A 25,143-nucleotide genomic window follows, 5' to 3' on the forward strand; every position below is an offset into this window, starting at 1 on the left:
ATTGAGCCTTTTGTACATATAAAATACTAGATACCAATTAAGACCAAGGGACCATTGAACAATAGATACATTACTGTAAATGAGAAGGTGCAATAATATGTAGGTGTTGTTTACAAAGTGCATTGCAGAATAAAACATTATTCCACTTTGTAGTATTTTTTAAAAATAAATTCAGTTTGACAGGAGTAATTACAAAGCAGTGCTATGTAAGAGACTGTAAAGCATGTTACAAGGGTTTGAGGGTGCAGTGTTAATAGGAATGGTGAAAGCCATTTGAATTTGCAAAGTAGGAAATAGATGAAAATATGGGGATTACAAAATGAGTTTGCAACAAATTGTGAAAGGGACATTTAGAAACAAGTTAACCATTTCATTTTTGTAAAGGAGTTTTTGAACAGAAATGGGGGACAGGTACATAAGTAACAAGTAAGAGAAACAACTGGGTACATGCATGAACACTTTTTAAATATAGCTTTTGGGAGCATCTTTTGGTACAGTATTTACATTATTAAATGTAAATTATACAACTCTTAAACACTGGGACCCAATTAGGTTGACTTTGAGCTAGCAAATAACATTTTAGGAAAATAATCACACATGTAACAAAGAGAATGTAGCAAATGCATTATTTTGATTTATTTTAGACATCAGATATTCTCCACAACCAATTTTCCTAAAACTCATAGTGACTTTCTGTGTGATCATATATTTAGGACATGTACATATAGACAGAGGCAACACTGTTCTTTTATATTCCCATTATGATCATTTTTGATAAAATAATAAATCTTAGGCAAAACATGTGTTTGCTTTTTTTTTTTTTTAAATAACTAAATGAGTTATAAAAGCAATCTAATGTGAGAGATGAGAATCTAGTATCAGTAAAACTGGAATCAGGAGTTTGATGCTGGAAATCACATGCTATGAAAATACAATAGTTGTCATACTATTAAATGCATAATTATATTGTGTCCTATTTCAGAGTATTTTACTTGCACAGCTTCCAAATGTATATGTTATAAGCTTTTAAGAGTAAAGGAGGCTTCTGTATGAATGTGAAGCAGAATAAGCATTCCTTTTCAATTCCATCCATTACTATTGTTTTGTAGAGCGTTAAGTATGTACGGATGATTTCAACGACCCTGTTTGGTGCCAATCGGGGGTCTGTGAAACAAGCAGATAGACGTCTACTTCTAGTATTTGTAACTTTAATAGGATAAACAGTTTTGAAGACTACAACATTAACAAATATACATTTCTTGCAGGACTGAAAAGTCTTAGCTCTTCCCCTAACGAATGCAAGGCAAGATAACGAAAATCATTACATAAGGCAACACTGCTTCTTATGATAGATTAAGCATAAGCATTCAGCTTCATTGTCAAGACTAGAAATGCCTTTCCTTGGCACCTAATCAACTTCCATTAACAAATAACATGTTATTATTAATTATTATTATTATTATTATTATTATTATTATTATTATTATTAATAATAATAATATTACTACAGTCAGCACACGGATATCCGTTACCCAGGTACATGTCAGTCGCGTTTTACCGCCCTTGTATTAAGAATAAAATCAATCACCATTATATATATACAGTGCCTTGCAAAAGTATCCAAGTGTTTGGATATCCCAGTGAGCACAGTTGGATCAATAATCAGGAAGTGGAAGCTGCATCACACCACCCAGGCACTGCCAAGAAAAGGCTGTCCCTCAAAACTCAGTGCTCAAACAAGAAGGAGACTTGTGAGAGAAGCCACAGAGAGGCCAACAATCACTTTGAAGGAGCTACAGAGTTCAGTGGCTGGGAGTGGAGTAATGGTGCACCAGTCAACCATATCAAGAGCTCTGCATAACACTGGCCTGTATGGGAGGGTGGCAAGAAAGAAGCTGTTACTCAAAGTACCATCTGAAAGCACGTCTGGAGTTTGCCAGAAAGCATGAGAGTGACCCAGCTGCGATGTGGGAAAAGGTTTTGTGGTCAGATGAGACCAAGATAGAGCTTTTTGGCCAAAGCTCAAAGTGCTATGTGTGGCGCAAACCTAACACTGCCCATGCCTCAAGACACACCATCCCTACAGTGAAGTATGGTGGTGGCAGCATCATGCTGTGGGGATGCTTCTCATCAGCAGGGACTGGGCATCTTGTTAAAATTGAAGGAAGAATGGATGGATCAAAATACAGGGAAATACTGCAAGAGAACCTGCTTCAGTCCGCTAAAAAACTGAAGCTTGGGAGGAAATTCACCTTTCAGCAGGACAATGATCCCAAGCACAAGGCCAAAGCAACATTGGAGTGGCTCAAGAACAAAAAGGTGAATGTCCTACAGTGGCTCAGTCAAAGTCCTGATCTCAATCCCATTGAGAATCTGTGGCACTATTTGAAAATTGCGGTCCACAAGCGTCGTCCAACCAACCTGAACAACCTGCAGCAAATCTGCCAAGAAGAATGGGCCAAAATCACTCTGACACTGCAAAGCTGGTACATACATACCCCAAAAGACTTAAAGCTGTTATTGCAGCGAAAGGTGGCTCTACCAAATATTAATGTGTGGGGGTTGAATACTTATGCAAGCAAGATATTTCAGTTTTTTATTTTTCTTAAAAATATTTCCCAACATAAAACCAATGTCACCTTACAATAATTGATTTTGAGTTTCAGTGTTTTAAAATAAAATATCAAACAGAACGAAATTTCAATGTACCATTTGTAATTCAGTAATATGAGAGAATTGGTCAGGGGTCTGAATACTTTTGCAAGGCACTGTATGTATATATATATATATATATATATATATATATATATATATATATAAAACAAATTATTGCACTAACCCGTCGCATGAGATTTCTGACTCCGTCACCAGTTTTCTGATACAAAGCCCATCTCTTAAATGTTACAATGTACTTGTTTATCCGTCACAGCCCGTGTTTTTTTTTCCTCGCATGCCAAATCAGTCTTTTATTGTGCATTTACACAGCGCTTCCTCCAATTTCACCATGACGAAAATACAGCAAAAGCAAAGCGAACAAGACCAGCTACAGTAATGTAAAAGTTCATCATTAAACAGATGCATTTCTTAAAAATCTGTGATCTTTAGTTGCTTTTGTGCATTTTCATTTGCAAGTGAACTGTGACATTAGGACCTTATCGAGCACTATATTCTGCAATTTTGAATACTGACTTGATACTGTTTTAATTCTGGAAACTGGTGTTGGTTTTTTAATCTTTTGCTAAATTGCATTGCCTTCTATGTTTTACACAGTTCTATGCATGGGTAAGATTTTGATTTCAATTTGCTGTTGGGTCGTTAATGGGGAATTTTACATATTGCTACTCCTTTAAAGGTATGAACTGTATTACAGGCCACGCGTCCACAGTCTTCTCTTTTGGCAAGTGATATTTTCAGAATCATATCGTTCTGAATTAAAATACTTCTGTTGAATATAGTACTGTACCAACAAAACCAACTACAGTACATCTAAATGGAAGCCTACTTATTTTAAAGCAGAGTCTTTTCATCTATGTATTTTTGACATTGTATCTTTTTGGTGTTGGAATGGACCAAAATGAAGTAATCAGATATGCTTAACACTCGTTTAACCGTCACTAAAGTCAAAATGTTATAGGGTCGGATATGTGAGTGCTGACTGTATTATAAAATGTACCTGCTATTTTTTTAATTTTTTACTATTTTCGGCTGTAGCTGTGTCTGGGCTCATTTGTGCTGCAGAGCCAGAAAAAAATTACTCTGTATCTGTGATCTCTTGTCTGCTTCCAGCAAAAGTTTATCTGAGGTTTAAACCTGAAAACGAGTCTTAAAAAAGCCTAAATTAGCTCAATTGCAACGTACCAATTTAGACCACAAGGTGTCAAAAGGCTTTTTTAACTTCAACATATCAGCAGCGGCTTAAACCAGTTTTTCATAGCAGCAAGTTTAACATTTTATTAGAAAAAATAACATTTAAAATATACCAAAAAACACCATGAGCTTAACAGCAGAAAACCTGTGAACAAGCCATGAATCCCTGCTCAAACTATTTTGGTGAGTGACATGTACGTTGAATTTTAATTTAGCTATACTATGTTACAGACATAAGTAACAATTTGACAAAGTACTGGGGGGTCGACCCAAACCCGAATTTAGTATCAAGATAATGGTTAACTATGTGGTGCGTTGCAATCTGCCCTCTCTGCCTGGAACTTTGTGCTCCCTTTAAAATTCTAGAGGAGGGATTGTGCTCCATCATGTTCTGACAGCTGATTGGCTCTTGGATGACAAGATGTTTAATACTGCTACGTGAGTAAGAACATTTCTGACTTGTGTACAGCTCTTACTATTATTATTATTATTATTATTATTATACATAACCTGTTGTCAACAACACTTGCTACTTACTACTTATGAAACTGTTGGTTTGTAATTACAGTACAAATTTACAAGTTCAAAAAAAGAGCTAGTAGGGGAAATTAGTTTATTGAAAGAAGTTGTTTTCTGCACAGGGATTTCCAAGTACATGCATGCATGCATGTGGGCTGCCAACTTAAATTTGAAGTGGTGGACAGATTACACAATGGCCTTCAAGCTCTGCTTTAAAGACAGGCAACCCTGCAGGGGCATGATTTATCTTGGGTTTTAATGCAGCAACATGATAATCACCATAATCTTCACTTTACATGCTCACTAAAATTCCCAACTAAACCGTGTGAAAATAAGATGTCTGATGATTTAAAAAAAACTAAAATACAGTATGAACACCTGTAGCCTCCTGGTACCAGTATGTGTAATACACAAGCTCTGCTCATTGCCAGTCCAAAGAGATTATATTTCCAGGGCCCATTATAAGTTATAGGAGGCAGGCTGAGCCCCACTTGAGTCATCCATTCCACTTCCCTCACAGCACGGGGCACACTGCTGTATCAACGGCAACAGCTTGCCTCTTTGATGAAGTTCTTTTGCTTCTGAACCGCCACCAATACATGTACCATTTACAAACACTCTTGGAACCTAGGCAAACAAAAAATACACATTTAGATTAGCATTTGATATAGAACTGTTTGTGTGTTTTTAAATGCAATTTAGTATTATTATTATTATTATTTATTTCTTAGCAGACGCCCTTATCCAGGGCGACTTACAATTGTTACAAGATATCACATTATACATCATTTCACATTATACAGATATCACAGTATTTTACATACAATTACCCATTTATACAGTTGGGTTTTTACTGGAGCAATCTAGGTAAAGTACCTTGCTCAAGGGTACAACAGCAGTGTCCCCCACTGGGGATTGAACCCACAACCCTCCGGTCAAGAGTTCAGAGCCCTAACCACTACTCCACACTGCTGCCCCATATACTATGTACCCACCTAAATAACAAACAAACCCAATAAAAGTGTGTTTATACTGTATGCAACTATTTATAATCCCCAATACCAGTCTGAATACTGGGTATCAAATTAATATGCTTATCACCAGTGCTTGATACCTTAGATAAAAACAAACAAACAAACAAAAAAACACCATAACTGAGCCTTGTACCGAAGCACAGAGGCAATTTTTCATAGAGGAATAAAATAATGAACTACACAGTAATTACTCAGAACAATAACAGAAGTTGCTTCTTGGAAATATCATTCAATTAAAGTAGTTTTATTTCTCTGAGAAAATTAGCTTTTATCTTTGAACTTGCATTGTAAAAATCACCAAGTATGTGTTAAAAGAACCTCACCGTCCTCGCCCCGGTCATTTCACCCAAAGTGTCCTGAAGCTGTTTTCCTTCTTCATGCTGATCCAATTCGATTACTTTATACGGGGTGCCGATTTCGTTAAACACGTTTTTAGCCAATCGACAATAAGGGCATGTGGTTTTGGAGAATATCACAATGCAGTTATGTGAAACCACTTCCTGAAAAAAAAGTAAACATGAATTTAAAATACCACCAGACCCTCACTTTCACATAAACTAGAAATTGAGAAATCTAACAAATTACAAAATACCCTTTATTTGCACAGTGAAAATCAGTTAAGTCAGTGATCCTGTTGTTGATTATTGACCTACCCAGGGCGTGTGAAAATAACATTAAAACACAATTACAATCCTCTTTGTTTAAAAAAAAGGGGAAAACTACACTGCGTGGAACAACATTATATATATATATATATATATATATATATATATATATATATATCAAATTGGTAATTCCAGTTGTTTCTGTTTTTGACTGATATAAACATACCTGAACAAAGCTGGCAGATGCTCTATTGGAGGAACCTGATGGACTGGACGGATAGTTTCCCATCCTTTAAAGAATGGAAAAGAAAATAAGTCATAAATCACATCATTTCGGTATATTTCAATATGCACTAAATTGGAACAAAATATCTATTTACAGATTCCGACAGCGTTCAATTGTATATAACAAGATAGTTATAACCCACTGTGGCTATACATTTGTAACCAGCAATACGCTTCAGACTGAAACAATAATACCTTCCCCCATGCAATGTAAATCAATGCATCACCTAGATGACACAGCTGCTGAGGGCTGGTCTGCTAGGTGTACTGGCTTTAATACAGTGAAGAGCAATAAAACCAAAACGGTCCAGCTGCAATCCACTGCTTTCAGCTTCGCCATCTCCACTACTTACATTAGAACAAGTACTAGTTCTGTTAACGTTATGACAGTTATACTAACCTAATCCAGTTAAATCTATAATCTCTGACCAATACGAACCAACATTGCACGAACTTGATGGGATCAAGACTTAGCCCCGAATGCTCCACACCTCTTCACAATCTGCTTCAATAAATATTACTTAACGTATTAAACTTTGACTGTCGGGTAAACCTTTAAGTTAACGGAGCTTGATAAAGCTAAGACAGTAAGAACACTCTCTGAAAGTCAGTTTCAGCACATTATCTGACAGCAGTCTTTTAAATATATTGTTCGTATTGCTTATCTAAAGTATCCGCTTTGGAATACTGAATAGAAAGAAATATTCCCCTAGTGACCTTCACTGCTAAATTAAAAATGAACGTACACGTTACTCGCCAAACGTAGGGTACACAAATTTAGACCGAGAAATATTAAGGGCATCTGGACACACAGTCCAAAGCCACGAAGTAACTTCAAAATACCGAGTAATACAATTATTCTGCAAATGCAAATAGCATTGTATTAAAAAAAAGGACAAACCATGTTAACATTAACATTACCTGAATGGTTAAATTCGATTACTTAACCTGTTAAACAGACCCTTTGTATTCCTAATGCCAGATCTCCATGTGAACATTATAAAATAGCTAATGAGGACGACAAACATTAAAGTCTGAACACACAAACCGGAAACACTTACTGAATTGCACTGAAATGTTGTGTAAAACTGTCCACCCTAAACATACATACGTTGTTGCTCCATGAACTGCCTGAAAAACAAGCCTTTCAAAACCATTGGATACGTGCTCCCCTATTTTCACCAGAGTTGTTTACCAACTGTAGTATATTTTCCAGTATTCTTTTTATTTATATTGTACGAAGTATGTCAAGATTGCACATACAGACTTGTTTGTTGAGGATGGTCACATAAGTGAAGTCATGCAAGATACAGTGCATTGGTTGTTCATGATGTACAATATTTGTTCCTGTTATAATAAAACAACGTGGAACGCTAAGCCTTAATTTAATAAACCATTATCTGTCGTTGCAAATTGTACAGACTACAGTACTTCTGAATGCGGCAGTGTAAATATGGGGTTACATAGCGAATAGATGTCAGTCCCAAGAGCTGCACGTGAACCTAAACTTAAAAAACATGCAACATACACATGTGTATTTCATTACCACATATTAACCAAACACTTACCCTACACTATATACCTGTGGAGTTATTTGTTTGTTTTTTTCCCCCGCTGTATTTCAACTACATCCTCTAGCGAAAGTCTGGTTGTTTTCTGCAGTGAATTTTTGATCAGGCGCTCTTCGGACAGGCACGCCGTACAGAAGTAGTCGATTTATTATTTTCGTGGGGGCCTGTAAATTTCACTCTGGAGAGCGAGTAAAGATGGCGGACGTGCTAAGTGTTCTCCGTCAGTACAACATCCAGAAAAAAGAAATCGTCGCCAAGGGAGATGAAGTTATCTTCGGCGAATTCTCCTGGCCCAAAAATGTCAAAACGAACTATGTCATCTGGGGGTAAGAGATTGCTTTATTATTCATCTTTAGCAGTAGCAGAAAACTCCCCCCCCGGTAAGAGATGTTGATATACTCAATTTTAAAGGCTCAGGAAAACCATTTCGGTATTTCAACCAAACGTCTTAGATTACACCTTTACTAGTTATCACTGTTGATACAGTGAAAGTGATTTTCTAATGCTTCTATTTAAATGTGTTTGATCAGGAATGGAAAGATGTATTGCTGTTGTGCTGGAGTAAGCATGGAGGTAATCAGACATGTTGTTGACACTTGAACTTTAAGTACTTCAACTTTTAAAGTAGATTAAGCAGTAAGACCTGATAATGCCAGTCGTTGTTTTTTTATTGCAGTTGTTGTACATTCATTTACTGTAAATACTGTAAGTTTATGGTAGTTTAGGGTAACTAACTACCTACTGACTATTTTGTTTGACGGTGTCTCGGTACCTAACTGTATTCGGTACCTAACTGTATATTCACTGCTTTGGTACAACGAATTTATTCATTGAGCACACAGTAAAAATGATGCAGTGCATATCATAATCTTAATTGTTGAAATGTTCTCAAACACCTTTTTTTTTTCTTTTTGTTACCTCATATATTCGTACTGTAATAATTTTGCAGAACAGGGAAGGAGGGTCAACCCAAAGAATACTACACATTGGATTCCATCTTGTTCCTGCTGAACAATGTGCATCTCCCTCACCCTTCCTATGTGCGGAGGGCTGCAGTAAGTGTCATTAGTCTTTTTTTGTACTGCAGTGTTAGTGCACTGTTTAATTACACATTCAAATTGACAGTATGTATTCTTCATGCTTAGACAGAGAACATTCCTGTGGTGAGAAGACCTGACAGAAAAGATTTGCTGGCCTATCTAAATGGTGAAAGTTGTAAGTATGAATGATTTTTGTCTAAATCTTTAGCATTATAATATACATACTTTACAATGTTAACAATACATCATATAAAGCATAACCTTATAGACTACTGTGTGCTTATAAATATGTAAGCAGGCAGAACTTTCAGACCATAACTTGTAGTGGCTCCTCCTGAAAAAGAAACCACGGACTGTGTAGGACAGAATTTGTCTTGCTAGTAGTGATACTTGTAAAATAATATTTTTGAATTCAGTCAAGAAAAGATTTCAGTAATTTAGCCTCTCTTGTATTAATTCCTTATTTTCATTTTTTAGCTACATCTGCAAGTATTGACAGAAGTGCACCTATTGAGATTGGTTTGCAAAGACCAACACAAGGTATGTCTTAGTAAATTAATTCTGCTTTGTTAGAGATAGTTTAGTGGTTCCCAAACTGGGTTGGGACCCCAAATGAGGTCGCGGTTGTAATGAACAGGGTTATGATTCTGATTAGTATTAACCTCATTTTCAGGCGATATTTTAGTAAAAAAGATAACTACCAGTGGAAATGTGGCACCACCGTCGGAGCACCTTGCATGGCTCCGAGTACCTGTGTTTAACTGCTAGTGGCGCTGATCACAGCTGCCGAGCTGGAGTGGATGTCACACGTCATTTTAAATTATTTTTTATGACGTGCATATATATAAATGTTGTGTGTGTGTATATACACTTCTGTGCAAAAGTCAGACACATTCAGGAGTTACAATATAAATCGATGTTATGAGCATCAATGATTTACTCAAAGCCTCCACTAGTGTTTTCCACTATTATAAAACTTTGACTGTTATTAATACAGCTTAGTTTGGGTGAGAAGAAACCAAGCTTGTCATTTAGCAATCTTCAATTCACATTGATCAGAATCTTCAAAAACTTGTGCTCACAACAACTCAAAGTAAATTATACATGAGCAGCTAATATGAAGTGTTGTAGTAGCTAATCCATCACATTTACCCAGTGGTTCTCAACCGGGGGGGCGTGAGAAGTCCAAAAAATGTTTTTTTATTTTTTTTAATTTTTTTATTTAAAATCTATATGCGACATGACATTCTATAGATGGCATGGGTTGATTCTATGGTAGTATTAAAGCAGGTTGACTCTACTCCCCCACTCCCAGAAATGTGCAAAATGTCTAAGGCTTTTGCACAGCATATATATATATATATATATATATATATATATATATATATATATATATATATATATATATATACATACATACATACATACATACATACATACATACATACATTGATGCACAGAAGAAAAGCAACTCGGGTCTAATGGATTTAGTCATATATTTTAAACAGATGTCAAACAAAAAAATGAAATCCATTAGACCTGAGTGTTGCGTTTTTTTTGTGCATACATATATATTAATTAATTAATTAATTAATTAATTAATTAATTAATTAATTAATTAATTAATTAATTAGTGCTGGGAGAAATATCAGAATATTTGAACAAATATTTTTACATGTATTCGGATTCAGATGTCTGTATCGGCTACAAATAACAAAATTACCTTGCACTTATTTTCCACCTCACCAGAATTTGCGCGACAGTTTAAAAAAAAAAAAAAAAAAAAAAAGTGGCAAATGAAAAAGAGCTCCGTGTGATATGAGATTTATATATATATATATATATATATATATATATATATATATATATATATATATATATATATATATATATATATATATATATAATAATATAAAAACAACAGGATCAACACAGCAACTCTTGAGCCTCTATTTAAAAGTTTTAGACAGCAACAAGTAAACAAACCAGATTATGGGCATGCACGCATAATGATCTCTATGGAAAGTCATCTGGGACAAAAACGTGTTGTGCTGTGTGAGCCAGAATCTCATGGGACAGAAAAAAAGATTAGATTATATATATTATCAAGGCTCGAAGTTAACATATATTTGGTAGCATGTTGCTACCCAAAACACTTAATTTGCAACTAGTTTTTTTATTCAGTAGCATTTTTCTGATACCTTATTCTGCAGTATATGACCGACCCTGAGTGAACACGTACATAATTACCGGTACTCGTTTTTTTTTTTTTTAATACATACATTATTAGTATCTTTTCATAAAGTGGGAAACCATTGCTAATAGAGCTTCCCGATAGATGACTGAGGTTTGTACTGCCCCATGTAGAGACACGTGAGGCCGACAATGCAAATCGTATTGGACAGTGGAGTACAAATACCTACAGTACTACAGAACAACATGGATACAATTTAAAGGTATGAAGTTTATTTTATAGACCAAAAGTTAAATTAAGTAACTGTTAAAAACATTATGATTTTATAAGATAACAGGCAGATAACAGGATATTAAGTGTCTATAAAATGCTAATTTAATCTTGTCATGGAGATTATTTTGTTATAATGTTAACCTTGGTTTCATTTTACCCACGCTAAAAATGAACACATAATAGGTAGATAATTATTACTTTATTTTATTTACTGACCTATGGAATAAAGAACTTGCAATCGATTATCACTACCTTGCGTTCTTCTCCTTTTTAACTAGTGAAACGTGCTTTAACACAAAATGTTATATACAGTTGTCAAAAGTTTACATACCCTAATGGAAATGTTATAATTTCTTGACATTTCTCAAACAGAATTTTAGGAAAAATCTGTTGTATCAAAAGTTTTGCTTTTGTGTATGAGGAAAAAGTTACAAGAAATAGATGTCTACAATTTTTATTTTTCAACAGTTTTTTTTTTTTTTTTGCAAAACTCCAAAAATGCTAATTCAAAAGTATTCATACCCTTTGATGCTATGATAGTATTGTCTAAAAGGTGCTAGAAATTTCAATATGATAATGCAGAACCAATTCTATTACATAGGATACCAAAAGATATTGGCCAATCATCCGAAACCCTCCGGTACAAAAATTGGTTTAAAGCGCAACTGGACATTCCAACACAACAACGAACCAAAGCACACATCAAAATCTACTTCAGAATGATTAAAGAAAAATAAAGTCAAGGTTCTAGCCAAAGTCCTGATCTAAATCCGATTGAGAATCTGTGGTACAAGTTGAAGAAGGCTGTGCACAAGAGAAGTCCTCGGAATTTTAATGAACTGGAACAATTTTGCGGTCAAAAATCACTAAAGAATCATGCCAAAAGCTCACTGACAAATATCCCAATCGTTTAAAAGAGGTTGTTATTGCTAAAGGTGCCTCAGCTTGCTATTAATTTCATTTTCCTTGTCTGTATGAATACTTTTGAATTAGCATTTTTTAGAGTTTTGCAAAGAAAAATGCTGAAATAAATAATTTCTATTTCGTGTAACTTATTTTTTTTTTTTCTCATCCACAAAAGCAAAACTTTTGCTACAAAGGATTTTTCCTATAATTATTTGTTTGATAAGTTTCTAGAAATTATAAATTTCCATTAGGGTATGTAAACTTTGGACTACAACTGTATACCATCATCATCATCTTCAGCCTTTTTCAGTCCACTGCTGGATGAAGGTTTCCTCAAGATTTTTCCACAAAAGCCTCTCTGCTGCGTCCCTCACCCACGTTGCTCTGGCGTTTCCTAAATGAGCTGTTCTTCTTGCTACATGTCCGGCCCACTGCCATTTCAGTTTTTGCTCTTATAATAACATTGCATACTTTTGTTTGCACTCTTTTTATCTATTCCTTCCTTTTCCTGTCTTTTCTTGTTATTTCCAGCATGCATCTTTCCATACTCTTGAGTCGTTTGTAATTTCTGAGTCACTTTTGCATCCGTAAGTTAGCACTGGTAGCACGCATTGGTTGAAGACTTTTTTCTCTTGTGTCATAAGGGTAGTTTCCCTTTCAGGACTATGCTTAATCTTCCAAAGGCACTCCAGCCCATTTTTGCTCTTCTGTTGATTTTCGCGCATTTGGTTCTCCATTGCTGAAACTAACTGCCCTGAGTATACATAGTTATTGACTCCTTCAAGCTTGATCCCATTGACTTCTATTGCCTGTGGAGTGGTACATTTATTGAACGTGACTTGTCGTCTTCAGGTTAATTTTCAAACCCACTTTGGTGCTAGCCTCGTGTAGTTCTTGTTTGTAATTCTTCTGGGCACGTTGGAAATATGAGGATGTTGTCAGCAAATTCTAGATGATTCAAGTAGGCTCCATTGATCTTCAGCCCCTTATTTTCCCAATCCAGTGTTTTGAAATTGTCTTCTAGGGTGGCCGTGAAGACATTTAGTGAAATTGTATCTCCTTGACGATTTTGTGGAGTCTTACTGTGGATGTTGCATTCTTGTATGCTGCTGATAAAGTCCCTGTACATTTTCTCAATTCCTTGTTCAGAGAGCTTAATACAGAGCTTGTGTAAACAGAGTCAAAGGCTTTTTCATAGTTGGTGAATCCCAAGCAAAGTGGTAGTTCGTACTTGTTGCTGGATTAAATTACTTGCCGTACAACTTGAAGATGAAACATTGTGATAAATCCACTCCTGAATCCCCCTTGCTCATTTGATTGTGCCGAGTCAAATTCATCTTGAAGTCTGTTGGTGAGTATCTCTTCTTTTCCTTATGAGGTATTTTGTCTCTTGCATGATCTTCTGGTCGCATTTTGGAACTCTGTGTTCCAGTGGTGTTTTTTTTGCTCTTTTTCTACAATTACTTGCTTCACTTCCTCCATAGATTATGTTTACCTTGATTGCTTCATCTTTTTGCAGATCTTGATGAGCACCGAATCTATTCTTTAGTTCCAGTTGAAACACCAGGCTTTTCTTCTGGAGCATTTCTATGTTAATTGTGTTGAATTTCATCATCATGAGTTTCGCTACCTCCAGTGCTGTGTTTAGGTGTATTTTGCATTACAAGTATATGGTCACTTCCTGTGTTAAAATTGTTTAGTACTGAGACATCTTGTACGGTGTGTTTCTTGTTGGTGAGTATATAGTCAATTTCATTCTTCACTCCATTGGGTCCTCTCCATGTCAATTTCCTGCTGGGTTTCTTCTGGAAGAAGGTGTTCATGATGAATAAGTTCTTGTTCTCTGCAAATTCGACTAGTCTGTTACCCCTCTGGTTCCTGACACCATATCCAAATTTGCCGACCATATTCTCGTCCTCCTGCTGGGCTCCTGTTTTGGCGTTGATGTCACCGATGATAAACTTATAGTGACTCTTCCCATTTTTGTGTAGTTATTGTACTTCATAAAAATCTTCGACTTCTTCATCCCATTAGCTTGTTGTTGGTGCATATACTTAGATGACCTGAAGTTCATACTTCCTTGAAACTATCAGTCTTGTGGACCTCTCTGACATGCTGTCAATCTCTACTACGTTATTCTTGATTCTCTTGTGGACATTGAATCCAACGTCCATCTGTAGTGCCTCTGTAGACAAGAAGATGTCCACTCGAGTTCTTGTAGTCCTTTGTTGTACTTCAATTTATTCGGACAACATGAAATCAAATTGGTATATTGCTTTAAATGGACATGACTTTTCATTGACACCCGATTAGCTGAGATATTTAAGGTTATATCGTGGCAACAAGTAGTCTGATTTTTATGATGATATTTCATTCTTTAAGTTGATGATATTATTATTATTATTATTATTATTATTATTATTATTATTATTATTATTTATTTCTTAGCAGACGCCCTTATCCAGGGCGACTTACAATTGTTACAAGATATCACATTATACATTATTTCACATTATACAGATATCACATTATTTTTACATACAATTACCCATTTATACAGTTGGGTTTTTACTGGAGCAATCTAGGTAAAGTACCTAGCTCAAGGGTACAGCAGCAGTGTCCCCCACTGGGGATTGAACCCACAACCCTCCGGTCAAGAGTCCAGAGCCCTAACCATTACTCCACACTGCTGCCCACTATGCTGATATATGTCATTGACACTATTACAGCATAGTTTCAAAGCCTAATAGCTCAGACACAATTTTAGGTATCAGGTTCAAATTTACAGGCTAACATAGTATACTAAATGTGTTGGTGAACTTGACATTTCTTAATGTGGCTGCCATATTGAGGCCATATTACTTGGATTTATGGTCTTAATATTTGTAAATTAACAGTCACACTTCCACACTGTTTAACCTCTGGCCATATCAGTAATACCATATGACCATCTATACATTATGCCCTAGGGATGTTTTTGTTAACACAAAAACAAAACATTTTGAGTCAATTGCCACATACCACTTAAAGCGGGTTAATTGAGGTTTAAACCTCAAAACGAGTTAAAGACTAGCTTATAAGGTAAATTGCAACATACCAATTTAGACCACAAGGTGTCAAGGCTTTTTCAACTACCAGCAGCAGCTTCAAGAGTAAGTAGCAGGGTTCTGAAAAATACAGCGTTATACATCCCCTCATGTTGCTTCAACTGTTTAAAGAATGCACCTGTAATTTCTCTTTTCATTAACATGCTGACAACTTTTTACACTTCACTTCAAAGTCTGTTTCAAAGTTATTTTCAAAATGGCAGCTGTAATCCCTAAATCTCTGGCTTTTCTGTTCCATACCACATCATGGATCGTTATTGCTGTGTTACCTGTTTGAGAATGTGGGCAATGACCCTTATACTATCAGTACACTAGTAGCCATTTTCCAAAGAGCTTTGAAACAGACTTTAAAGTTGTCAGGATGTTAACAATGAAAAGAAAAAATTGCAGGTACGTTATTTAAACAGCTGTAGCAACACCTAGGGACGTGAAATGCAATATTTTTCAGAACCCTGCTACTTACTCTTTAATTTAAACCAGGTTTTCGGTCTAATCTAGACCATGTAGCAGCAGGTTTAACTTGGGTATTTCCATTTAGAAAGACACTTGCTGATTTTTTTTTTTTATATATAAATAGATTACAACTTAGGGTAAGATGTTCATAAAACATATTCATATGGCATTTTTTTATATTAAAAAAAATCAGTTTAAAAATTGTTGATATAAATAACTATTAAGTGTTTCTGCGAAGTTTAATAAATTAACATTCAGTGTGTGTTTGAGAATAGATGTTAAATATGTATGTGTATACCTTTTGTTTCCTGGGTCTTGACAAAAAGCTAGCTATCCAACTCAATGAATTTTTCCAGGTCTGTGTACAATTAAAATAAAAACAATATATAGTCTAAGATTGCACATTGAAATTCTGATCTTGCTGTATTTAATTTGGTTTACCAAGAATGTGTATTATCTGAAGCCTATAGAAGTGTTTATGTATGTGTTTTATTTTTTATGCAGTTAAAAGAGCAGCAGACGACGCATCATCAGAGGCAAAAAAGCCAAGGATAGAGGTAAAAACAAGTAGATGTCTAATTTGTTTACTCAAATATCTTGTTTTTTTGTTTTATATTGTGTAGGAAGCATTTTCATAAAGAAGTTAATTTACATAGGGTGGCCCATTTGGTTAAAAACGTTTTTCCACATTGTGTTTATAAAGACTTAAAAATATTCTCATAAACTACTGATTTTTATAGGAAGCCCCAGAACCTCTTCAGTTATGAAAGTTAAAAATCTCATACTAATTCTTGCTGTCAAATGCGTTTTCTTGCGTCCGCGCTAAAGAGACAGTCCGCTGCGAAGTTCGTACTTTTATATGATTTTAGCGGAGTGTCTTCAGTGACACTGGAGGCAGCACAACAAGGACTGCGACTCTGTCATTTTTATTCACAAATAAGCTTACTTGATTTGTTGTCGTTTTTATTCACAAACAAGCTTACTTGATTTGAAAAACGTCTTCTTGCACTACTTGGTTTGACTAAATGCGTACACAACACAATATGAAAGCTGAACATTAATTTTAACAAAGAGCAACGACAACAAGTTCAAGAAAAAAATACTGTAGCCTACTTCAGTATGAACATTAAGATCATTGCTGCAGTATTGCCACTTGCCTGGTTTTCAGTGAACAGATTAAAACTGCTGAAAATACAACAGCTGTCTGTCTGTCCACCAACACGTAAGCGCACCACGTGTGTGAGTCTGAAAATCACGCAAGCGTGAGGAGACATGCAAGAAGTACTGGGTTTGAAAGTGAAATTTGTTGACTGGTCAAAAGAGAACTTTGCATTAGATGCAACCTCAGCTATTCCTGTGGAATTCTACGATGTTGTCGTTAAATAATAAATAGTTGGAAGCGTCAAAATCAAACAGCAAGTACACATTCAAAAAATAGACTCAAAGGATATTATGTAGAATGTTCTGAAACATTGGTTAACATTCAAGTTATCTGTGCTGTTGAAAACAAAAAAAATCTCTGAATAAATGTTGCTGAAAACACTACCAAGGTAAGAAAAATGTCAAATCTTATCTACCGGTATCTATTTATCTTCTGTATCTATATATCACTACCTGTTTATCTATACATGTGTGTGTGCTACTGTAAGTCGCTGTTATAATATATATATATATATATATATATACACAATTGGCATAATAAGTAAATGTTGTTTATTAACATCCATATCAGTCATGTAGTCCTGTAATTCACTGTGAGGGGTGGGGCAGTTACATTGTTGGTGGCAGTATTTTTGCATTTCAAAGGTGGCAACCCTAATATGTATGCAGGCTTTTTTAATTTGTATTTATTTATTTTTATTTTATTTTTTGGCCTGTGGTTGCCTTGAATTAATTTTTCTGCACTTACTACTACTTTATATAGGAATGATGGAGAATATGTGGTTGTAAACATCTAACACTAGTACATACAATACTCTTTCAAATAAACGTGCATGATTTTGAATGTGCAGTTCTTAAGAACAGCATTATTGTTATTACTTGCGCCTTGGCACCTCTGTTTACAAATTAAGCACTGTGTCATGTGCCAACTAGTTATGATTAACATATTCCTTTGAATTTAAGACACCTTTTAAATCAATCTTTTCTTCTAAAAAATGGCCTGCGTCTTCAATTTGAGTATAGTGATGTGTGTAAAATAGGCAACAAAAGATGTGAATTCCCGAGTACACAAAAAGCACCGTGACTGGCTGCCAAGAAAAGAAGAACGAAGACGTCCCTGCCCGATCTCAAATCATCCAAGAAGCGTACTTCGCTTCCTAAGTAATTCGAAGAGAAGCTTTTACAATTTCAGGGCTTCGTTATTAGGCTCAATTCTAACAAACAGTACCAGTTTGGACAGATCGGAAATGCTGATCAGACACCTGTATTTTTCGACATGCCAAGCAATACCACAGTTCACAAAAAAGCGAGTAATCATGACTGGAAATGAGAAGCAGCACGTAACTGTAATGCTGTGTGACAACAGACGGCCGCAAACTGCCTCCATACGTTGTTTTCTTGTATGCAAATTGAGGGTGGGAAATTTGGGCTGCGTCTTACATTCGAAGGCGTCCTTAAATTTGAAGGAATACGGTAGTCTCCTGTACTTTGAATAAGGAATATTATTTATTCGAAGGCAGGGGGCTAGATTAATTCTCGCAGCCCTTGGTTTGGAAACTCCCAGGCAAATTCATTGTAACCGTTTCTTTTCCATAAGGATGAAGAACGAGTGCGTCTTGACAAGGAGCGGTTGGCGGCCCGTTTGGAAGGGCACAAGGAAGGCATTGTGCAAACAGATCAGATTAGGTAAGAGCTGATTTTGAACATAGATGTTTAACTTTAGAGATTATCCATAACTATTAAACTCAATTTAGGACCATTGAGTGTTTTAGTTGTTATAGTTTTAGTAATTGAGTTTGTAAAGATGGCAATGTTCTGTTGTACTTTATGTACTCAAAGTACAGTTTTTACTATTTAATGTCCTAATGTACAGCTGTTACCCTATGATGTCTTATATCAGGACAACAGGATGGTTGATATGGAACAAATGTACAGTGCTTTGCGAAAGTATTCGGCCCCCTTGAACTTTGCGACCTTTTGCCACATTTCAGGCTTCAAACATAAAGATATGAAACTGTAATTTTTTGTGAAGAATCAACAACAAGTGGGACACAATCATGAAGTGGAACGAAATTTATTGGATATTTCAAACTTTTTTAACAAATAAAAAACTGAAAAATTGGGCGTGCAAAATTATTCAGCCCCTTTACTTTCAGTGCAGCAAACTCTCTCCAGAAGTTCAGTGAGGATCTCTGAATGATCCAATGTTGACCTAAATGACTAATGATGATAAATAGAATCCACCTGTGTGTAATCAAGTCTCCGTATAAATGCACCTGCACTGTGATAGTCTCAGAGGTCCGTTTAAAGCGCAGAGAGCATCATGAAGAACAAGGAACACACCAGGCAGGTCCGAGATACTGTTGTGGAGAAGTTTAAAGCCGGATTTGGATACAAAAAGATTTCCCAAGCTTTAAACATCCCAAGGAGCACTGTGCAAGCGATAATATTGAAATGGAAGGAGTATCAGACCACTGCAAATCTACCAAGACCTGGCCGTCCCTCTAAACTTTCAGCTCATACAAGGAGAAGACTGATCAGAGATGCAGCCAAGAGGCCCATGATCACTCTGGATGAACTGCAGAGATCTACAGCTGAGGTGGGAGACTCTGTCCATAGGACAACAATCAGTCGTATACTGCACAAATCTGGCCTTTATGGAAGAGTGGCAAGAAGAAAGCCATTTCTTAAAGATATCCATAAAAAGTGTCGTTTACAGTTTGCCACAAGCCACCTGGGAGACACACCAAACATGTGGAAGAAGGTGCTCTGGTCAGATGAAACCAAAATCGAACTTTTTGGCAACAATGCAAAACGTTATGTTTGGCGTAAAAGCAACACAGCTCATCACCCTGAACACACCATCCCCACTGTCAAACATGGTGGTGGCAGCATCATGGTTTGGGCCTGCTTTTCTTCAGCAGGGACAGGGAAGATGGTTAAAATTGATGGGAAGATGGATGGAGCCAAATACAGGACCATTCTGGAAGAAAACCTGATGGAGTCTGCAAAAGACCTGAGACTGGGACGGAGATTTGTCTTCCAACAAGACAATGATCCAAAACATAAAGCAAAATCTACAATGGAATGGTTCACAAATAAACATTTCCAGGTGTTAGAATGGCCAAGTCAAAGTCCAGACCTGAATCCAATCGAGAATCTGTGGAAAGAACTGAAAACTGCTGTTCACAAATGCTCTCCATCCAACCTCACTGAGCTCGAGCTGTTTTGCAAGGAGGAATGGGCAAAAATTTCAGTCTCTCACTTATATATCAGAGAGCCTACTGGTGCTAAACCATCAAACCTGGCCTTAAAGCCCCCCTCGCAACTTCCCACACGACACAAACCTTCTCTCCTGTGTGTGGAGGAGTGTGGGTGGGTCATATGAGTAGTCCAGGCCCAATGGAGAAAACGATCATCATCTATGGCTGCTAAGGAATAAAATATATTAAAATATATATATATATATTCAACATGTCTACTGACAACCAGAATGTGACTTTGCTGGCACTATATGAGGTACCCTGGCACCTGAATCTGGCGCCATTGCGACAAATTTGCACCGCTGAGTTAATTCCAAACTTTATCGCATAATAGCAATTATTTTTTTTAAATTGTATCAAGTAAATCTTAATCTTCTATAGTGCCACAAACTTACATTGAGTCCAGTTACTATTTTGTAAGTGATGAGCTAGTTATAGTAATAACAATAAAAAAGGTTATGTCAAAATCATGTGGTTAAAGAAAAAAACACACTAAATGGATGTTGTTAGACAGTTATGTTAAGTGTCATCGTCTTTTGGAAGAAGCCTGTACTTTCCGTTTTGCCCACAGGTGGCACAAGTTGCTTTTTAATGTTTAACTGCAAACCAATACAGATTAACACGTGCATGGCAGGTGAAATAACTCTTCAGTTGGCAACTAAAGGACAATTAATCCCTGGCTGTTGAGTCTCTTAATTCATCATAATGCCCAAAAATAATTTTGTATGTTTGCTAAAAAGAAACTTGACTGTTAAATACAAATCAATATTAATTTCTAAATTTAAATATTATTATTATTATTATTATTATTATTATTATTATTATTATTATTATTATTATTATTTTTATCCAGGGCGACTTACAAAATACATTTCAAGAAATGTGCATTTTCACAGCAGGGGATGTCTCTGGAAATGTGTGGTCTTTTGTTTTTTGCACTACATGTTACAGAATCAAATACACTTTTTTAATCTTTATTTTTAAAAAGGTCTTTGTCAGAAGCCATGTCTGTTGAAAAGATTGCGGCCATCAAAGCCAAGATTATGGCCAAGAAAAGGTCAACAATCAAAACTGACTTGGACGATGACATTACTGCACTGAAACAGAGAAGTTTTGTGGATGCTGAGGTGGACACAACTCGAGACATTGTCAGCAGGGAGAGAGTATGGCGAACAAGGACAACAATTTTACAAAGCAGTGGAAAGGTAATTAAGAGATAACATTTCCGATTTATTAAAGAGGAGCTGGGAGTAATGTGATAACTGTCCATCCCTAGTTGGGATTTTGAACCCAGAATCCTTTGCCTTTGCTGTAACCAATAGATTGCAGTGCTAAGCATTGTTTTAGTATGATCGCAGAGTTCAATACATTTATTTTGGTGTCATATCTTTTACTATGACACTATTCAATTAAATTGCCTCTTTTCACTCCAAACAGCATTGCCAGCACGGTGGAGTTACTTTAGGTAAGGCAGTCAAAGATAAATGCTAATTGGTGTCTGTGAAGCCAGCCGAATGTAATTAGTCTTTTATTTCAATGCCAGGTTGTGTTTTGCTGATCTGGGAAATGTCATCTGACCATGAATTATGTAATAAGAATTAGGGGTGTACCGATTCAAGGGCTAGAAGTTAAGTTTAAGATTTTAAGGCAGAAGTGAGGATTTGCTACCTGCCTGGAAAGTAGGTAGCAAAATGGTCTTATTCGGTAGCGGCTTATTGGACTCAGTAGGAGGCAGGAGCACGTTTCGCAGGACACGTGTTCCAGCGTCCTTTCCCGGAGTCGCCAGGGGAGCTGCAGCCGGGGTATGGAGAACGATTGGGTATTTCAAATTGGGGAGAAAACCAGGGTAAAATAATAAAAAAAAAAAAACACCTAACTACTGTTTTTAAATATACTGAATATCCCAAACTATCACATATTTGGCCTATATTTAAATCAGAAAGTATTTATTGAAACCACCTTGTGCTCAACTAAGTAATGGCACTAATGCAATTCCTTGTCAAAATGTATTTTGTTCTATCCTTAAGTTCTACAAGAATGCAACCATAGCTGTCATTTAAGCATTTGATATGCCACCAGTACGGTTAACCATCGGTGCAGATTAAGTGCAGCCGGAGCAAGATGTACTTTATTTCTAGGGTCAGATATTACTTGGGTCCCCTCAACCAATCCCATTGGAACCTATTACCTGCTGAACTACACTTTTAATTTCGCTGAGAGTGTAGGTCTCTCAGTCCAGAATGTTGATGACAAGCATTCTATGTTTAGAAGTGTACAGAGGCTCATTCTCTTTCACTCACTTTGTTGGATTTCTATTAATATGATAATTAGTTATTTTCTGTAATTATTCCATTTATGCTATGTATGTTTTTATTCAAATTGATATAAAACTCATAGTACAACTAAAAGTATGGTAAACAGTAATTCAACATTTATCAAATTCTATTCTGCCACATCTGATTACAGTTATGACATTGAGACAATTAATATTAAACAACAATATATCAGTATATCAAATGTTATATGTTGGCCTTTTTTTACCAACAATTAATCACAGTCTAAATTGTGTATATAGATATATATATCGTATTCCCTCGAATTAACGCCTCACTCAGATATCAGCTTTTTAATAGACGCCGTCCTCGAATAAACGCTGCTCTCAGTAAAGGTATTTTTTGAGCACTGGTAGAAAAAAAATAAAGAAAGAAAGGCGCACCCCCGAAGAAACTGCAACCTCAATCCAGCATGTAATACAAACTAATGTACACCCACCTTAGTAAACCAATTTTATTTTATAGTATAGTCCTGACAGACAGCCCAAGATTAACTACTTACAGCACAGCAGTCCTTCACGTCCCTTTTTTTCCAGCAGCGTTCAGTGCCAACACAGCAGAGGATAAAACAAGGGCAGTCTGTTTTACCTTGTTGTCAGCTTGGATGGTGAAAACTTAAAATCAGAGGAACTTAGAGCTTTGCAGGTCACTTTAAGCGCTATCCGAAAGCTGGCTGAAGATATCATCTTGTAGGGGGTTTAGTTGTTTTGTTTTTTATTCAATTGGAATTTTACCGAGTCCTGTACAATTTTTTAAATATATATATATATATATATATATATATATATATATATATATATATATATATATATATATATATATATATATATATATATATATATATATATATATATACACATACATACAGTGCCTTGCAAAAGTATTCAGACCCCTGACCAATTCTCTCATATTACTGAATTACAAATGGTACATTGAAATTTCGTTCTGTTTGATATTTTATTTTAAAACACTGAAACTCAAAATCAATTATTGTAAGGTGACATTGGTTTTATGTTGGGAAATATTTTTAAGAAAAATAAAAAACTGAAATATCTTGCTTGCATAAGTATTCAACCCTGTACTGTGGGAGCTCCCAGTTAACACCGATGAAAGGCAGGCATTGCCAAGAAAAGGCTGTCCCTCAAAACTCAGCGCTCAAACAAGAAGGAGACTTGTGAGAGAAGCCACAGAGAGGCCAACAATCACTTTGAAGGAGCTACAGAGTTCAGTGGCTGGGAGTGGAGTAATGGTGCACCAGTCAACCATATCAAGACATAACACTGGCCTGTATGGGAGGGTGGCAAAAAAGAAGCAGTTACTCAAAAAGTACCATCTGAAAGCACGTCTGGAGTTTGCCAGAAAGCATGAGAGTGACCCAGCTGCGATGTGGGAAAAGGTTTTGTGGTCAGATGAGACCAAGATAGAGCTTTTTGGCCAAAACTCAAAGCGCTATGTGTGGCGCAAACCTAACACTGCCCATGCCTCAAGACACTCCATCCCTACAGTGAAGTATGGTGGTGGCAGCATCATGCTGTGGGGATGCTTCTCATCATCAGGGACTGGGCATCTTGTTAAAATTGAAGGAAGAATGGATGGATCAATGATCCCAAGCACAAGGCCAAAGCAACATTGGAGTGGTCCAAGAACAAAAAGGTGAATGTCCTACAGTGGCCCAGTCAAAGTCCTGATCTCAATCCCATTGAGAATCTGTGGCACTATTTGAAAATTGAGGTCCACAAGCGTCGTCCAACCAACCTGAACAATCTGGAGCAAATCTGCCAAGAAGAATGGGCCAAAATCACTCCGACACTGTGTGCAAAGCTGGTACATACTTACCCCAAAAGACTTGAAGCTGTTATTGCAGCAAAAGGTGGCTCTACCAAATATTAATGTGTGGGGGTTGAATACTTATGCAAGCAAGATATTTCAGTTTTTTGTTTTTCTTAAAAATATTTCCCAACATAAAACCAATGTCACCTTACAATAATTGATTTTGAATTTCAGTGTTTTAAAATAAAATATCAAACAGAACGAAATTTCGTTGTAATTCAGTAATATGAGAGAATTGGTCAGGGGTCTGAATACTTTTACAAGGCTCTGTGTGTGTGTGTGTATATATGTGTATATATATATATATATATATATATATATATATATATATATATATATATATATATATATATATATATATATATATAATATGAAAAAAGGATATTTCAGGTACTTAAAAAGGTAGAATAATTGATTACAAATCAATTATCAGGACGTTTCGGACTACAAGTCCTTCATCGGCTGATTACAAAAAAAACAGTGCGTTGAGAAGTTGTTAAAAAACAAAAAAGTAGTTTTTTGAACAAAATTCCAGAATGTTGATGATGATGATGATGATGACCTCAGAATAGAATGTTCATTCCAAATGGCTCCAAAGTGCCTAGTTTGAAAATAAGTTAACATTCCTTTTGTTTCCTGACAGCATTAGTTCCATAGCAATGAACCATCCCACAAATTGTGATGTCTTCTATAGTGTGGTCA

The 25,143-nt window shown here is 36.0% G+C and overlaps 2 protein-coding genes across 4 annotated transcripts in view; one reads left to right on the forward strand and one right to left on the reverse strand.

The window, feature by feature from the left end:
• Positions 1-4,463: 4,463 nt before the first annotated feature.
• On the reverse strand, positions 4,464-7,634 carry LOC117416639 (uncharacterized). 3 transcript variants are annotated; one of them, XM_034027917.3, is made up of 4 exons: positions 7,372-7,634; positions 6,252-6,315; positions 5,744-5,920; positions 4,464-5,013 (listed from the first exon to the last, which is right to left on the reverse strand). In XM_034027917.3, the coding sequence occupies exons 1-4, from the start codon at positions 7,413-7,415 to the stop codon at positions 4,846-4,848; spliced, it is 453 nt and encodes a 150-aa protein (XP_033883808.2). In that variant the 5' UTR covers positions 7,416-7,634; the 3' UTR covers positions 4,464-4,845. The 3 variants fall into 3 exon arrangements, with proteins under 3 accessions (XP_033883808.2, XP_058890731.1, XP_058890730.1); XM_059034748.1 differs by lacking the exon at positions 7,372-7,634 and adding an exon at positions 7,259-7,365; XM_059034747.1 differs by lacking the exon at positions 7,372-7,634 and adding an exon at positions 6,538-6,691.
• A 243-nt stretch (positions 7,635-7,877) lies between these two features.
• The window catches only part of LOC117416637 (parafibromin-like), a 123,691-nt gene continuing 106,425 nt past the window's right edge, over positions 7,878-25,143 (forward strand). Inside the window, exons 1-7 of the mRNA XM_034027914.3 lie at positions 7,878-8,207; positions 8,831-8,936; positions 9,027-9,096; positions 9,399-9,461; positions 16,359-16,411; positions 18,613-18,701; positions 21,267-21,483. Of these exons, the coding sequence (XP_033883805.2) occupies positions 8,077-8,207; positions 8,831-8,936; positions 9,027-9,096; positions 9,399-9,461; positions 16,359-16,411; positions 18,613-18,701; positions 21,267-21,483 (729 nt within the window). The 5' untranslated portion in view covers positions 7,878-8,076. The remainder of the gene's footprint in view (positions 8,208-8,830; positions 8,937-9,026; positions 9,097-9,398; positions 9,462-16,358; positions 16,412-18,612; positions 18,702-21,266; positions 21,484-25,143) is intronic.

The sequence above is a fragment of the Acipenser ruthenus genome, chromosome 12, assembly GCF_902713425.1.
Source record: "Acipenser ruthenus chromosome 12, fAciRut3.2 maternal haplotype, whole genome shotgun sequence".
NCBI classification, from domain to species: Eukaryota; Metazoa; Chordata; class Actinopteri; order Acipenseriformes; family Acipenseridae; genus Acipenser; species Acipenser ruthenus.